At 40.7% G+C, this 17,433-nt stretch overlaps 1 protein-coding gene across 1 annotated transcript in view; it reads right to left on the reverse strand.

Moving 5' to 3' along the window:
• Positions 1–10,926: 10,926 nt before the first annotated feature.
• The window catches only part of ABCB5 (ATP binding cassette subfamily B member 5), a 62,520-nt gene continuing 56,013 nt past the window's right edge, over positions 10,927–17,433 (reverse strand). The window contains exons 26-29 of the mRNA XM_060782111.2: positions 16,718–16,915; positions 13,647–13,853; positions 12,066–12,212; positions 10,927–11,950 (exon numbers count right to left, since the gene is read on the reverse strand). Of these exons, the coding sequence (XP_060638094.2) occupies positions 11,753–11,950; positions 12,066–12,212; positions 13,647–13,853; positions 16,718–16,915 (750 nt within the window). The 3' untranslated portion in view covers positions 10,927–11,752. The remainder of the gene's footprint in view (positions 11,951–12,065; positions 12,213–13,646; positions 13,854–16,717; positions 16,916–17,433) is intronic.

The following is a 17,433-nucleotide window of genomic DNA, read 5'->3' on the forward strand; positions in this document are numbered from 1 at the left end:
AATCAGCATCCAAAATAACTACAGGAACAGGTGTAAAAATCAAGACGTTTTAAAAAATTGGGCTGTGTTATCACCACCACCACCATCCCCCTCTCCGCCTTGAGTGTTTGGTCCTCCAATGTGATTCTATGGTATGCTTCTGGCCCAAGAATAGTCAAATATAATTAAAGGTAAAGGTTTCCCCTTGACATTAAGTCCATTTGTGTCCAACTCTGGGGGATTGTGTTCATCTCCATTGCTAAGTCGAAGAACCAGTGTTGTCCATAGACACCTCCTAGGTCATGTGGCTGGCATGACTACATGGAGTACCGTTACCTTCCCGCCAAAGTGGTACCTATTGATGTGCTCTCATTTGCATGGTTTTTTTGAATAAATTTTTATTAATCAGTTTGAAACATAAATACATGGAAAGAGGGGAAATATTCAGAAAGAAAATAGGAAAGTAGGAAATACAGTCAGTAAAAAACAAATACCAAGAAGAAGAGAGAAAAGAAAAAAACCCACAAAAATACAAAAATCAAAATAAAATAAAATGACTTCTATTCCAATCTCAGGATCTTCTTATCTTTTATTTCATTATTATTTATCTCTTCTTTGTTTCTTTCTTTTTTCTATTCTTTTCATAGTCATAAAAAAGAACCCAGTCTGTCTTTTTTATAGATTTCCCGGTATACATTTGCATGTTTTTGAACTGCTAGGTTGGCAGAATCTGGGGCTAACGATGGGAGCTCACTCCATCCGTGGATTCGAACAGCTAACCTTGTGATCAGCAAGTTCTGCAGCTTAGCAGTTTCACCTGCTGTGCTACCATGACTCTTAGTCAAAACATAGGATTTGCTATTATCCATGTTTTCAGTTATCTGCATGTGTGTGTGTGCACATGCGTGCTGAAATGTATCCCCTACAGATACAAGGGTTATGTTGTATTGTCTACTTCAGGGTAGACAAGGGTGTCCCCTGTGGTGTAATGGGTTAAACTCTTGTGCAGGCAGGACTGAAAACTGACAGGTCGAAAGTTCGAATCCGGGGAGAACATGGATGAGCTCCCTCTGTCAGCTCCAGCTCCTCATACAGGGACATGAGAGAAGCCTCCCAAAAGGATGGCAAAACATCAAAACATCTCGGTGTCCCCTGGCCAACATCCTTGCAGATGACCAATTTTCTCTCAGCAGAAGTGATTTGCAGTTTCTCAAGTTGCTCCTGACATGAACAAAAAAAGAAAATGAATGTTCCCATACATTTTCCCAGTGCAAAGGATTTCCAGTGCAAGGGGACATGTGTTAGGGATTCTATTTCTGACTGTAACTTCAGGAATCAGGATCAATTCATTAGACTAGAGATTCAGGAAAATGGGTGAAGACTTCTTCCCCCATCACCTTCCTGTACATCCAAGAAATTCATCTTTGTGTGTTTTTCATGTAGATGATTCTCTATTTTATGACCATTTTGAAATAGTTAACACTTTTCTGTGTTCCCTAGAAGAGTGACTACTGAAAAGTCAAATAAATATGTCCTCATGTCATGTAAGTGAAAAACACAGCAAATACGTAATAGTGGAACAAAAAAAAATATATTGAGAAAAAATGCAACTTCAAGGGTTGGCAAGGACATGTGGAAAAACCACTTTGAGTCTCAAAAGATGCGTAAGGCAAGATTTATAGGAAAATGGAAATATGAGTCTCTTTATGGAACTCTGTATTCCAAGTCGAGCCCTTTTACCAAGCATTAAAAATAAATTATGTTCCAGATGTTGCTACAGATGCTCTTCCATCATATAAAGGACCCATTCATTCTTGAAGTTTGTGTTCACTGCTGCTGTGTACTAAAGTAACAACAGTCACCCCATCCTGCTGCCTTCCAGATGTGTGGGACAGCAGCTGGATGATTCTGGGCCTCACATCTGGAAGACACCACTATTTAGTCAGATACCAATTGTACAAGTTCTCCCACTTAATAAAGATGAGAGAGGCCTGTAATTGATATCATAGGTAGACCTCAATTATGAGACACAACATGAAAAAATGCATCCAGAAAATCACATTGTCTGATTTTTATTGAATTTATTTGCAAATTATGGTGGAAAATAAGTATCTGGCCATGACAAACAAGCAAGATTTCTAGGTCTCACAGACAGGCTCCTCTGTCCTTCACTCATTACCTGTAGCAATGGCACCTATTTGAACTTGTTATCAGTATAAAAGACACCTGCCCACAACCTCAAGCAGTCACACTCCAAACTCCACTATGGTGAAGGCCAAAGAGCTGTCGAAGGACACCAGAAACAAAACTGGGAAGACTGAATCTGCAATAGGCAAGCAGCTTGGTGTGAAGAAATCAACTGTGGGAGCAATAATTAGAAAATGGTAGAGATACAAGACTAATGATAATCTCCCTTGAACTGGGGCTCCACACAAGATCTCACCCCGTGGGGTCAAAATCATCACAAGAACAGTGAGCAAAAATCTCAGAACCATACGGGTGAACCTAGTGAATGACCTGCAGAGAGCTGGGACCAACGTAATAAAGGCTACCATCAATAACACACTACGCTGCCAGGGACGCAGATTCTGCTTAAGTCAGTATATGTCTGGGGCTGACTGAAGTTTGCTAGAGAGCATTTGTATGACCCAGAAGAATATTGGGAGAATGGCATATGGTCAGATGAAACCAAAGTAGAACTGTTTGGCAGAAACACAACTCGTCATATTTGGAGGAGAAAAAATGCTGAGTTGTATCCAAAAAACACCATACCTACTGTGAAGCATGGGGGTAGCAACATGGGGCTGTTTCTCTGCAAAGGGACCAGGGTGATTGATCTGTATACATGAAAGAATGAATGGGGCCATGTATCGTGAGATTTTGAGTGCAAACCTCCTTCCATCAGCAAGGCCACTAAAGTTGAAACGTGGCTGGGTTTTTCAGCATAACAATGAGCCCACCAGGGTGTAGAGAAATGTTTATTATAAAGTGTTTATTATAATGTGTTTGAATCTGTATTTGTGTTTTACATTGGTTGCCATGGCCTAGCTGTGAGGGATAGATTGCCATGGAGACAAGGCAGAAGAGGAGGTGGGCGGAGCTTAAAGAGAAAAAGGTTTGAAAGTGACAGTTAAGTTTCAGTCAGGAGGAAGAGACCCTGAGAAGAGGAGCAGAGTCAGTTAGGGACTCTGAGGAAAGTAGCAGAGTCAGGAAGGGACTCTGAGAAGTGAAGCAGTATAGATTCAGTTAGTTTTTAGTGTTTGTGAATATTTCTTCAGCAAAGGAGCTGAAGGTGAAACCTCGTTAGATTGCTTAAGTTAAAAAGAATCTAACAGAGGAGGTTTTAGGATCGCCAGTAGTGGAAGACTGGAGATCAGTGGTTTGATCCGGTATAGGACAAACAGTGAGAATATTCACAACAGGGAACACTGAAATAATAAAGCGCTTCACTGTAGAAGGAGTTTATAAGATTGTAACATCAAAAGCCTGAATGTATCTCAACCAAGCCATATTGTAACCATCAAGCATATGCCAAGCTCAACATCTTAATATTGCAACAATACGCTTTGTTTAACAATAAACTTGTTCTCTTTGTTATTTTAAACCTGCCTCATCTCCATTGATTTTACGTTCGGTGCATTCCACTCTACCAAAGTTACCTCACAACGCAAATAGGGACAAACAGAGAGTTTAATACCAGCGTCTCTATACATATTGGTGGCAGTTTAATTTAGCAGTCTCGGAACTTCCTTACAGTTATTGGTGGCAGTAATACTTCTTCGCATATTTATGGTGGCATTCAGTGGGATTAACGCTTCCTTACAAGGGCAACGAAGAAGTGGCTTCATAAGAAGCATTTCAAGGTCCTGGAGTGGCCTAGCCAGTCTCCAGATCTCAACCCTATAGAAAACCTTTGGAGGGAGTTGAAAGTCCATGTTGCCCAGTGATAGCCCCAAAACATCACTGCCCTTGAGGAGATCTGCACAGAGGAATGGGACAACATACCAGCCAACCTGGTGAGGACTTACAGAAAACGTTTGACCTCTGTCATTGCCAATAAAGGATATATACCAAAGTATTGAGATGAACTTTTGTTATGAACCAAATACTTATTTTCCACCATAATTTGCAAATAAATTCATTAAAAATCAGACAATGTGATTTTCTGGGATGTGTTTTCTTGTGTTGTCTCTCATAGCTGAGGTCTACCTATGATGTCTGTGACGACGCGAGTGGCGCCACCTATGTGTAGAACTTTAAAGTGTAAAGGTTTAAACTGTATAACATGCCCAAACTTGCCTAGTTTGTAAATGTACAGTTGAATTGTTTGGCTATCTATTGCTTTCTATCAATGTTGTTTGCATCTGTTAAATTGCCTCCCCTGCTTAATTGTTTGGCTCCTCCCCTTCCTGGGGAAAAAGGCAGGGCTTTCTTCTCATTCCACCATCAAACATCTCAGCAGATGGATGTGAAAAAAGGACTTGGCTCTAAAAGCCCTTGGATAAGTTATATCTCATTACCAATTCTCAGGTTTTACCCTTGGGACCCATACTTCATGCCGAGTTCACCCTGGACGACGTTGCGGAGACCCAAGTGTCTTCAAACCGGTCCTTTGGCATCAAAAGGAAGACTCTGTGCCTTCAACATAGGCCATTGGACTGGGGGTTGTGTTTGTTCCGACTTTCACAGCCATTGAGAAAAGAGGGAACAGGGAAAGCTTCTCAGCTGCAAAACCCCTTGGACCCAGGGCTTCAGAGACTGTGACATATATTTTCCTTGTCCCTTTTGAAATATCAAGTTTTATTCCCCAGAAAGATAACTCTTTGTCAACAATAAATACTATTTTGAGTTATCTGTTGTGTCCTGGTCCTTGGGAGTTCCAGTTCCCTAAAGGAGGGCAAGAAGCAATCCCCTGAGGAAAAGATGTCATGTTTCTTTCACTAAAAGCTACAGCCCCAGGCGCAATGTCAATTACAGGCCTCTCTCATCTTTTTAAGTGGGAGAACTGGTTCAGTTGGTATCTGACTAAATACCCCCCCCCCCCCCCCCGCTGTAGCATACTGTGAAGCAGTTTGAGCATTGGACTATGGCTGTGGAAAACTGTGCTGCAATTCCTGCTCAGCCGGAGAAATCAACTGAGCGATCTTGAGCAAGTCACACACTCTCAGCCTCAGGGGAAGAAAAATTTCCTCTGAAGAAACCTTGCTCAAAAAACCCCCTTCGGGGTCACCATAAGTCTGAAACAAGTTGAAAGCAGGTACACACACACACAGCATAATAATTTAAGAAGTATGCAGACAGTCTCTGAGTTACAAAGATCCAACTTACAAATGTCTCACAGGTGTGAGGTAACAGGAAGTGAGAGAAATCTACTCCCAGGAAGGGAAGCATTTCTGAAACCTTGAGAGCCTATTTGGTTTGTAACTTGGGGACTGCCTGTACATGTAAGTTGCCAATTCCCAAAAGTCTGTTGAAATAAGAAGCCACAAATACTGGAAATATGTTTGATCGTTATTGCTTGCTGAATGATACTTAATAAATAATAGATGAGCCAATAATTGGTGTTGATTTTTCTTTTCTATTTAGAGATTAAATACCTAATGTCCTCTCAGATAGCTTTTTTCGTTCTGCTGTCGAAATATACAGCTAGATCCAACCCATCGGCGACAATGGGGGACTTATGAGGCTTCCCTTTCTGTTCCTGGGACCCTTTCTTTTTTTCTCTTCAAGGGAGCATGGGTTTCAGCTAAAGGGTTATGGGAACAGGCACAACTTGCGTGAGACATGTCATGATGTTCTTCTACTTCAATTAGCCCAAGAGACAGGGCTCACAGGAAAACCCTGTGCAAGGAGGAGCACGCAACAGCTTCTTTGCATGCTGCATGCTCCTGAAAAGGGGAGAAGAAGCCATGACTGGCTGCCACATGTTCCCATTATGGACAGGAAACCATGTTGACTGGGCTCTTGCTGTTACGACCATCTCACCAAGCCAAAGAAGCCAGATTGGCTGAAGGAAAATGGCTAAAACGGATTCACGGACAAGCGTACTCTTAACTTTTGGAGAAAGGAGAGCAGAGAGGGGGCCAGAAGGAGGTCCCACAGGAGAGAGAGGAGGAGGTTCAGACCTCCAATTGTTATTAGACTACAACTCCCAAATATGTGAACAATGTCCATTAGATAAATATGCACTTTTGCTAAGAAAAGTGGCTGTACTAACTGTGTTTGATTTAGCAAACCACGTCCCTTGCAACTACAGCCATCCCCCCACTTTCACTTGGGTTTTTTTCATATCAGGAGCGACTTGAAAAGTTGTTTCTGATGTGAGAGCGTATTGGCCATCTGCAAGGACGTTGCCCAGGGAACACTCAAATGTTATGATGTTTTACCATCCTTGTGGGAGGCCTCTCTCATGTTCCCACATGGGGAGCTGGAGCTGACAGAGGGAGCTCAACCCACTCTCCTCAGATTCGAACCGGTGACCTGTCGGTCAACAGTTCTACCCGCATGAGGGTTTAACCAATTGTGCCCCCAGGGTCTCCTTGAGTTAAGGGCACAAGATACCTATGAAAGTAGGAAAACTACAATTAAAAAAGAATTCATGGGGGAAACACCTCTTTAGGAACCTCCAGATCTTCCAGGGAAAATTAAGACTTTAGTCACCTCCAGATTGGACTACTGTAATGCATTCTACGTGGGGCCGCCCTTGAAAACGGCCTGGAAATTTCAATTGGTCCAATGGGCGGTGGCCAGGTTGTTAACTGGGGCTCCTTACAGGGAGTGGTCAACCCTCCTGTTTAAGGAGCTCCATTGGCTGCCGTTCATCTTCTGGTCCCAATTCAAGGTGCAGGTTCTTACCTACAAAGCCCTGAACGGTTTGGGACCTGCCTACCTGCATGACCGCATTTCTGCGTACGAACCCACACGATCTCTTCGATCATCTGGAGAGGCCCTACTCGCACTCCCACCTCCATTGCAGGCGCGATTGGTGGGGACGAGGGAGAGGGCCTTCTCGGTGGTGGCCCCCCGACTCTGGAACTCACTCCCCAGGGATATCAGGCACGCCCCAACTTTGGCAATTTTTAGGAGACACTTGAAAATGTGGTTGTTCCAGTGTGCCTTCCCAGAATAAGGAACTTTCCAGTAATATGTCCCTAATTGCACCTTATTAGTGATCTAGAACTGTCTGTATGCCCCATTCTTTTCCGAAATTCTATCCTAGCTATATTTCACCTGGTCTTGTCCAGCATTATTTTTAAAATTTTAACTATTACATTTGGCCCAGCCATTGGTTTTTAAAATGTTATTGTGTTATTGTCGATGTTTACTGCCTATTTTTTTGTTTATGAGCTTTATTTTATTGTTTTGTATTACTGCTGTTGTTGTTTTTTGCTGATGTATTGTGGGCTCGGCCTCATGTAAGCCGCACCGAGTCCCTTGGGGAGATGGTAGCGGGGTATAAATAAAGTTGTTGTTGTTATTATTATTATTATTATTATTATTATTATTATTATTAAAATCAATGGCCAATTTCCAATGGAAGCTGACCATAGGAATATCATGGAGGACCCAGAAATCCTTAGAGAAAACACATTAATGAAATCTGCAAAAGTTAAGTTTTGCAAATGTGTGGGGCTGACTGTACTATATTTTCACATAAAATCTTGCCAAATCACAGAGGATACAATCCTATATGAACAAATCTAGGAAAATGTACAGTGAAACACAATGTAGGTGCCTCTAAGTATACACGTAAGCAAGAGTGCTGTAAAAGATCTCTGACTTGTTTCTAGTAAATGAGTTAACATTAGCTCCAGGTTATTGCGTTTTAGGCCAGGAGGCATTCTGCACAAAGTAAATTATATAGATTATACAAGTAATCTCTGCCTTGAATTTTGCAATAGCAGATTTTCTTAGATTTTCTTAGATTTCTTAGAACGTTAATGTGAAATATACACAGTTTCTCAATTATTATAACCCTGAGAGTTCCAGAAAAAGAGAAGATGTGACAATCTGGAGATTGCGAAACTTTCAGGTCAGTTTGTAGCAAACCAGGCCAAACTGCCTGAAACAGGATTGTCTGCCACAATCTTTCCAGGAGCTAAATGTCACAGATCTTTCCAGAATCAAAAATAGCTGAAGATTGTTCTAAAAATACTTCTGCTAAGCTTTTGGGATCTGTTTTGAAGGGGAAAAAATCAGTTTAAACCATTGTGGTATATAGTTTTTATTTTTTACCTTTTAAAATTGATGTTTTAATTGGTTTCAGTTTGATGATCCAATTATATTTTTACAGTAACTATTGCATGCTTTTACCTGTACTTGCTTTTTAATTTTTTTTGGTGTGAAATGATTTTCAGGAAGTAGAGTATCTACAGTAATCAACAAGGGAAGAATTATATTAACACCTTCCAACTAAAAGGGAAGGTAAAGGTAAAAGTTTACCCCTGACATTAAGTCCAGTTGTTTCCAACTCTGGGGGGTGGTGCTCATCTCCATTTCTAAGCCGAAGAGCCGCTGTTGTCTGTAGACACCTTCAAGGTCATGTAGCCAGCATGACTGCATGGAATGCTGTTACCTTCCCGCTGGAGCGGTACCTATTGATCTACTCACATTTGCATGTTTTCGAACTGCTAGGTTGGCAGAAGCTGGGGCTAACCGTAGAAGCTCACCCTGCTGCCCGGATTCAAACCTGCAACCTTTCGATCAGCAAGTTCAGTGGTTTAACCCACTGCACCACTGGGTGCTCCCTTAAAAGGGAAGAGCCAATCCTTATGTGGCATTTGCACCTGCAGTGGCATTGTCAAGTTCCTTGCAATTTCCTTTCTTCTTCGGTGCTCCAGCAATATGTCTTGAATATTATCACTTTCCATTGCTGAAGCACTTTGAACCCATAATATGGTAATCATATAGGGATAGGGAAGCAGGAGCATTTAATTTTAAACCGTTGCTTAATTTAGGCTGGTTTGGTAAGCTACAAATATAATTGGAGTATGCAAGAATCCAGTTCATATATGTGTACCTGTATGTATTTTTATATTTCCATTATACACACACATACATACAGGTACACATATACGAACTGGATTCTTGCATGTGCCAATTAACATTAGATCTTCTCAAAGGGGATACTTCTGGACAGAATCGCAATAGAAATACTATAGAGGCTGGAGAAATGTCTTGTCAGGAATTCGGTCACCATCATGGGAGCCATCATGAAGGATTATTCTGTTTACACAAGATTGATATCCATGTATGATGTCTCTTGGAGCTTGTATGTTGGTTGCCATTGAATACTACAGTTATGGATTCGTAATCTCAGTTTATGGACCTGTAATTACTCTATGTCAGTGGTTCTCAACTTTCCTAATTCTGCGACTCCTTAGTGCTATGGTGACCCCCAATCATACAATTTTAGTTGCTACTTCATAGCTGTAATTTTGCTACTGTTATGAATTGTAATGTAAATATTTGATATGCAGCATGTATTTTCATTCACTGGACGAAATTTGGCACAAATACCCGATATGCTCAAATCTGAATACTAGTTGGGCGGGGGTATTGATTTTGTCATTTGGGAGTTATAGTTGCTGGGATTTATAGTTCACCTATAATCAAAGAGCATTCTGAATGCCACCAACGATGGAATCGAACCAAACTTGGCAGACAATACTCCCATGACCAACAGAAAATACTGGACCGGTGGGCACTGACCTTGCGTTTTGGAGTTGTACTTCACCTATATGCAGAGAACACTGTGGACTCAAACAATGATGAATCTGGACCAAACTTGGCATGAACACTCAATATGCCCAAATGTGAACACCGATGGAGTTTGGGGAAAAATAGACCTTGACATTTTTTGAGTTGTAGTTCCTGGGATTTAGAGTTCACCTACAATCAAAGAGCATTCTGAACCCCACCTATAGAATTGGGCCAAATTTCCCACACAGAACTCCCATGATCGACAGAAAATACTGTTTTCTGGTGGTCTTTGGCGACCCCTCTGACAGCCCCTCATGACAGCCCTGGGCTCCTGACCCCCAGGTTGAGAAACGTTGCTCTATGTATAGTATAACATATATTACTGTATATACTTGTGTACAAATCTTGAAATTTTAGTTAAAAACCCAACCCCCAAAACTGGGTCAATAAATCTATGGGTCAATAGAAGTACTGTGCCTTTACTCTTATTTTGAAAAGGAACCATCCCCTTGCCTAAGTAGTACAATGAAAGGTGAAAGTTTTGTCTGTGTCAAAATATCCTTAAACATTTATTTATTTATTTATTTATGACTTTCCCAACCATACGGCGATTCAAGGCGGGTTGAGTAACTGACCTTTTGCTTTTGGCCTTTTTTAAAATGTCTGCGCATTTTTTTTTACAACGGTGACCAACAGTGGATGGCCCTCTAAGGCACTACTGGGATTTCCCCTCACTGCGAAATTATCCTCATTCCTCAACTTGTCTACAGGTCATATCAAAATCCAAACAGCGCCCCACAAATTCCCCCTTGCACATAAGGCAATTTATACAAAAGTGTGCATGATAAATGCCCTCCACCCCATATGAAGAGCCAGCAATCAAATTGGGTGAAGGAGGTCTGTTCAGATGTTTATCAGAGCACAGTGATGATGATTCCCATCCATTTCCATCAGTGAGCATGGCCTGTGATAAACAGAAGAAGGATCTTGCTGGCAGGAGAAGACTGAAAACATTACCCTTGAGCCCTAGTCAGCAGTTGAACTGACCCCCTTTGCTTGATCTGGCTGCTAACTCTCATGGTAATTTGGTGGTGGTGATGGAGCTGGGCCAGGACATGTTACTGACACATGCATAATTGAGCAGCCAATGTGGTATATCAGTAATGGGTACTAAAGTGGGTAGAAATGATATTACTTATGGTGGCTTTCAGGTTTTCTCCAAAATAATCATGAAATTATTCTCTTTTCAAATATTTTTATTACTACGACAAAATTAAAATCATTATACAAAAAAACCCAATATGAAAGCAGAAGATAAATATGTTTCTCATTCCTAACTGAGCTGCATTTCACATCTGTGTGAGCCTGAACATCACTTGATAGTTACGAAGACACGGCAAAGCCAGTCTCAGTAATGACTGAGAGGTTTGCGTATATCTAGTGAAGTTTTTGATAGGAGATTTTCCCCTTCTTCTTGCCATATCATCATATCTTCAGTTTCAAAAGTCATTTGCCACATGGCACTGGGAACAAAAACAAGGCCTGAACACCTTTGGCCAGTCAGAATAGGCATATGCTTTCTTGTATCTTGAATCAGTGCATCATTTTTTTTTCATACAGTAGTCTCACTTATGCAACATAAATGGGCCAGCAGAATGTTGGATAAGCAAAAATATAATAGGAAGGGATTAAGGAAAAGCCTATACTGTAATATAGATGCTGCTTGGGAGGGAGAGAGCAGGGTCCGGAGGTCCCCCTTTGTTCTGGGGCCTCCCCTTTCTGCCTCCTCCAGGCCCTGGCGCCCTACCCCGCTCTCTCCCTCCCATGCTCACTCACTCACCGGGCCAGGTCCCGGCGGCAGAATCAGGAGCCTGGCATCCATTTGGGAGGGGCGGGATGTGGCCAGTGCAGGCCAGAAGCATGTGCCTGGTGGACCCGCTGTATTTTTGGGGGGGGGGGGGTAGGGGTGTCGGATAGTTCAGAGTGTCGGATGAGCGAAGGTTGGATAACCGAGACTCTACTGTATGTTCTATTTCTGGCTGTATAAACAAAGTGACCCTAAAAATTTAGGCTAATGGGATACTTGTGAATTGACGAGTGTATAATAGAATCCCTCTAGCGCCAGAAGCTGGCTGTGAGTTCCCTGTTCTATTACTTTGCCATTCTGGATGACTGCTATGATGTCGGAATTCTGGATAGTTGACAATCTGTGAGCAATAACAATGCAGGTTCGACCTTTCCTAGCTTCATCCAAGGCCTTCTGGACAACCTGCAGGTGAAAGCAAAAAACAAACATTTTTACAATGGTAGTACAATTGAAAAACATAAATTGTAACCATTTGTCTATTTACTGTCCAAATATTGTAGGATGAAGTTTTACAAACCTTTTCACTTTCTGTATCGAGAGCTGACGTGGCTTCATCCAAAAGAAGAACTGCTGGTTTACGAACAAGGGCGCGGGCAATGGCTATTCTTTGTTTCTGTCCTCCTGAAAGCTGGGCTCCTTTGTCACCTACGCGAGTATTATATTTCTTTGGATTAAAATGAAATAAACAGACTATGTAAGTGTTGTGAAAATCACTTAAGTTGCAAGGCAATATTAAAACTCTTGTGCATGCACTATGCAAAGTTTCATAGAAACAAAGGAGAAAATAATAAATATAATTAATTAAGAAATAAAGACTTTATTTATAGACTGCCCTCTCTCCCCGAGGGGATTCAAGGAGGTTTACATCAAAAAGGCAAACATTCAATGTCATAATCAAATTCACACACATCAAAATAATACAAAATAGCATTAGTAACCCTATAACTAAAGACAAAATTAAAAATGAAATGAAATGAAAAAGAAAATACAAGTACTTGAATAAAACATAATTACACCAATAAAACACAACAACACTAAAAGCCTTTACCTAAGACAAACAACAAAAAGGCATAAAAAGTGCCTGACCTCAGTTGTGATTTAAAATATGCCGTAGCAGCCGTAAAGCGCAAATAATGAATCAGTGCTTCACTGAAATTGGTTTAGAGTGTGCTAGTTCTCCTCCTCTCCATACACTAAGGTACATAAATGTGTTTTCAGAAATGTTTTGAAAGAGAGGAGGGTAGAGGCCATTTTTAATTCTTTGAGAAGGGTGTTCCAGAGGCGGCAAGCAATCACGGAGAACCCCCCCCCCCCGCTCCCATCGACTACACTTGTGACAGGGTGGGACCGAGATCAGGGCCTCCACTTCTGACTGCAGTGTACAAGATGTCTTTATAGGGAGATGCGGTTAGACAAATAGCCTGGGCCCAAACTGTTTAGGGCTTTATAGGTAAAACTCGATGATCTAGCATGACATCCTGGGCCATTCTCACTTTTGCCACCTCCTTTAAAAGGAGATGAAGATCTTCAAATCTGTTGAGATGGACAAATTAACTAGGCAGACAAAAAAGAAATATGGAGGTCGAAAGAGTTACCAACAAAAAACCAATGGATTTTGAAACTTAGATATAATTAATATGGACGTTTTAACACTAATATTAAACAGCAATCTAGCAAAAATGAGGAAAGCAACGGACTGGTCACCCATTAAGGTTTACATCAATAAAGAAAACATTACATTGCTAGTGGACATTTAAGAAGCTCGACAAGCAGATAATGTCATGCCATGATAGAACAGAAAAGGAGAAAGCGATTCTAAACAGACTAAACGGGAATAACAGAAGTCAACAACCACAGTTGAGAAGACTGGAGGTCAAACCTTTCATCCCCCCATCTTTTTTTTCCTTTTCCCTTCCCTTTCTTCTCCTACCCCCTTTCCCCTCCCCTCCCAAGAAACCATGGTCTTTCTCCTTTCCCTTATACTACATTTTATGTTAAATTGAACTTTAATTAAAAAACATTTTTTTTTTAAAAAAAGATAATCTTTGCAACCTAAGAGGAATATTTTTGTTGAGAAAGAAAGCAATGAACAACTAACCTCTGGCAGGCTTTGTATGAAGTTATGAATGTTAGCTGCTTTAGCTGCTTCTTCAACTTCTTCCTGGCTGACCACTCTGCTATTGTCACCATACTGGATATTCTCTGCAATGCTGCAGTCAAACAGAATAGGTTCCTGCTGCACAAGCCCCAGCCGGGACCTTAGCCACTGAATATGCAGAGATCTGGTATCCACTCCATCTACAAACTGCAAACAGGAGGAGAATTTTAGACATCCGCACTGCAAAGTTTGAAATCAGTTCTTACATACCTGATTTTGAAAGTCCAAAAACCCTAGCAGCTTAATCTATTTTGTTGAGCACTTTACTAGTACAGAATGTAGTTTGAGAATCAGCTTGACTGAGTCGGAATTGATGTTTTTATATGTGCATGTGTTTTATTTTATTGTATTTTATATTGTGTTCACTTTTATGTTTTCTTTTAGGCACTTTGTGCCGTCTGTAAGCCACTGTAAGCGAGTCCTTTCAGGGAGATGGTGGCGGGATATAAGAATAAAGTTGTTGTTGTTGTTGTTGTTGTTGTTGTTGTTATGCATCCATATTAATTTTAATGTAGTGCTTGCTATATACATTATTGGAATGTTGTGTGTTTCTGTTAATGGACTTACATATATCTAGCTGTAGCTAAGTTATTTTTAAGTAAATGTATAAAATTTGGTTAATGGAGGTTGTTTGGACATTTGGACAAAACTTTCCATACATGACTGACTACATGCAGTCCTTCCCCATGTTTTAAAGTGAAATAGTAACTATGATCTGTAACATAAAGCAATCGAAATGCATCACATTTTCAAATCAGTAACATTGGAGCCATGGTCTTTAGAGTAGCAGTCCAGTACTCAAGCCACTACACCATATTGATTGGCTCCCATACTGGTTAATATGTTAAACAACAACAACAACAACAACAACAGCAAATACAAACTTTGTTTGTACTCTACCCTATCTCCCCAAGGAGACTCAGGGCGGATTCCATCATAACAATGGCAAACATTCAATGCATACATAAAACAAAAAATACTAACATAAAAATCACAGAAAACTCCCACATATAAAAGTAACATTAAAGCCTAGCATCAAATTAAGACCTAACATCAGTAAATTAAACCTGGCATCAATAAATTAAACTACATGTAATCAGACAAAATTATATAATAACATAAATCTAACCAAAACATCCACATTAGTGTACAACATCCAACAAGGGTTCACAAAACAGTGTGGGTTAGTTATGTAGTCAAATGAGGTCATTGGGCTGACATGGATCAGGAAAGCCCAAATACAAATAGTTCTCAACCAGAGGCCTGGGAGTGGTCTCTCAACCATCTATTCCCCCTCCTTTCCATATGCTAGAGAGCAGAAGTGGGTCTTATGTTGTTTTTCAAAGGAGAGGAGGGAGAGAGCCAGCTTTATTTCTTTAGCGGGGAGTTCCATAGGTGGGGGCGACCATGGAGAAGGCCCTCTCTCTTGTTCTGACCAGCTGTGCTTGGGTTGGGGGTGGGACTGAGAGCAGGGCCTCCTCCGATGACTGCAGTGCAATTCTATAACAAGAGTTATAGAAATAACAACAGTGAAGGTTTACTGTAATACTTAAAAACCCATTTAGCCTTATTCGGTTCTGGAACCTTATGCAGCACATGGTAACACTCAGTTTCAACAAAATAGCACTTTCCCTTGAACTGCTTTCATATTCTCAGCTTCTCAAACCCTATTCAGGTTATTTGTTCCTCACTTTGTAACAAAATCAATATCTTTCTAACTAGTACTGACTCTTTTTTAGTCATTCCTCTAGCTTATATTCTGCCCTAACTATAGATTTCACAAGTGTTCATAGCAATTCCAATTCACAATACTCCAGGTGCTAATGTTTTAAGCAACACTCTGATTTTCTCTGACTACATTCTTAATACTTGGTTTCTTTCAAATCTACATGAAGCATAAAAACCTGAACAAGGTAACTATTGAGACAATGCCTCTTCATCCAATTTGTGTCAACGCTGCCTATAGCTGAACAAAGCAGAGGCTGCGCACCTGTGACTCTTCAGATTTTGATAAATTACTACTGCTGCCACCATCTTTCACCACTAAACAGGTCAGGAATAGCTGATAGAAACTGGAATCTAACAACACTTGAAGTGCTAGGTATACCATAATGCTACCCTGGAAGCGGTGATGGCAGACGGAGGCTCCCAATGTCAGTAGATATATTTAGTAGGCTCTCAATTTAGTTCAAATGTTAGAGGTATCTGAAGCTCTGCATTTATTTTGAGGATAGGTTAAGCATTTTGAAAAGTTCATTTGAAATATGGGCTAAACTCTGATATATTCAATTCCCTACTGATATGGGAGCTGATATGGATGCATCCTCTATAGAATGTCACTGAAAAGCATTATATGTTATCGTCACTCATATCACATCAAAATAGTGTCAGTCTGACACATTTGCAAATTGGACTTTTGCAAATTGGATTATTCTACATTTGCTTAAAATGTTCTGTTTAAGAATCTCTAGGGCCTCCCATGTGACTCCATGGTCAATTTCCTCCAATCATGCTAGAGGACTTAGAAAACATCACCATAGGCATCTCTAGGTCTTCCTCTGTAATTCTATTTGTCTAGCTTAAATTGTATGCAGATGTTTTTATGTTAAGCCGCTTTGAGTCTCCAGCGGGAGAGATAAAGCGGGGTATAAACAGCAACAACAACAATAACAACAACAACGCCACCTTCCAGCAGATGTTGACCGTAGAGTCATGCTGGAAGACCAAGAAATTCCTAGATAGGTGTTCTCTCAGGTGAACCCCCCCCCCCCCCAGCAATTCGTGGTTTAAATTTCATGAGGGTGCTATACCTCAACCCCAGAAATTACTTGCTTGTATCACTGCATTGTGAGTTTCTGCTATATTGTTCCTCTTTGAGTAATGTGGCGGCGACATGGAAAAACCCTCTCATAAAGGCAATTCTAAGCTTTGCAGGTAGTACAGAGAATGAAGAAACATCTTTGCTGTATCATTTCTTCCAGGCCGAAGGACAGACAAAGCTACTGACTCACCACTTGTCCTGATGCTGGGTCATAGAATCTCTCCAGAAGCTGAATGGAAGTGCTTTTGCCACAGCCACTGCTTCCCACCAGGGCCAGAGTCTGTCCTTTGTTAACCTTTATATTGAGTCCTTGCAAAACCTGAACTTCTTGCCTGGTTGGATATGCAAAGTGTATGCCCTTGAACTCAACATTGCCTTCAAATTTAACCTATTGAAACGAGAGAAGGAACAGAGAAATGCACTGTAAGGCACAAGATTTTTTCTTCTTCTCATGAGAGTTTCTCTAGAAAATAAAAATAGTCAACCTGGCAAACAAGACAATGTCTTGACATCAGGCACTAAACAAAAGATGGTAGGTTGTCTCTTCTCCAAAATTATGAACATCCCTTGAAACATTGTTAAATCAATGATTACAAAGAAGATATTATTCTACCTAGAAAATGCTGTCCATCAAAACTCAGTGGCTGGGTAAGGAAAGCATGAGTCACAGAAGCAAACAAGAGGGAAAAGCTAACTCTGAAGGACCTGGAGACCTGCAGCTGAGATGGAAGAAGCTAGTCATAGGGCAATAATTACCTGGATGCTTCATAAACTGGGTTTTGCGAAAGAATGCTGAGAAAAAAACCCATTATTGAAATAAACCACACATCAAAACCTGTTTGGCTTTTGCAAAATGAATAAGGAAACCTAACAAATATGTGAGTAGCAGTTCTCTAATCTAATGAA

The sequence above is a fragment of the Anolis sagrei genome, chromosome 6 (genome assembly GCF_037176765.1).
Source record: "Anolis sagrei isolate rAnoSag1 chromosome 6, rAnoSag1.mat, whole genome shotgun sequence".
In the NCBI taxonomy this organism is placed as follows: domain Eukaryota; kingdom Metazoa; phylum Chordata; class Lepidosauria; order Squamata; family Dactyloidae; genus Anolis; species Anolis sagrei.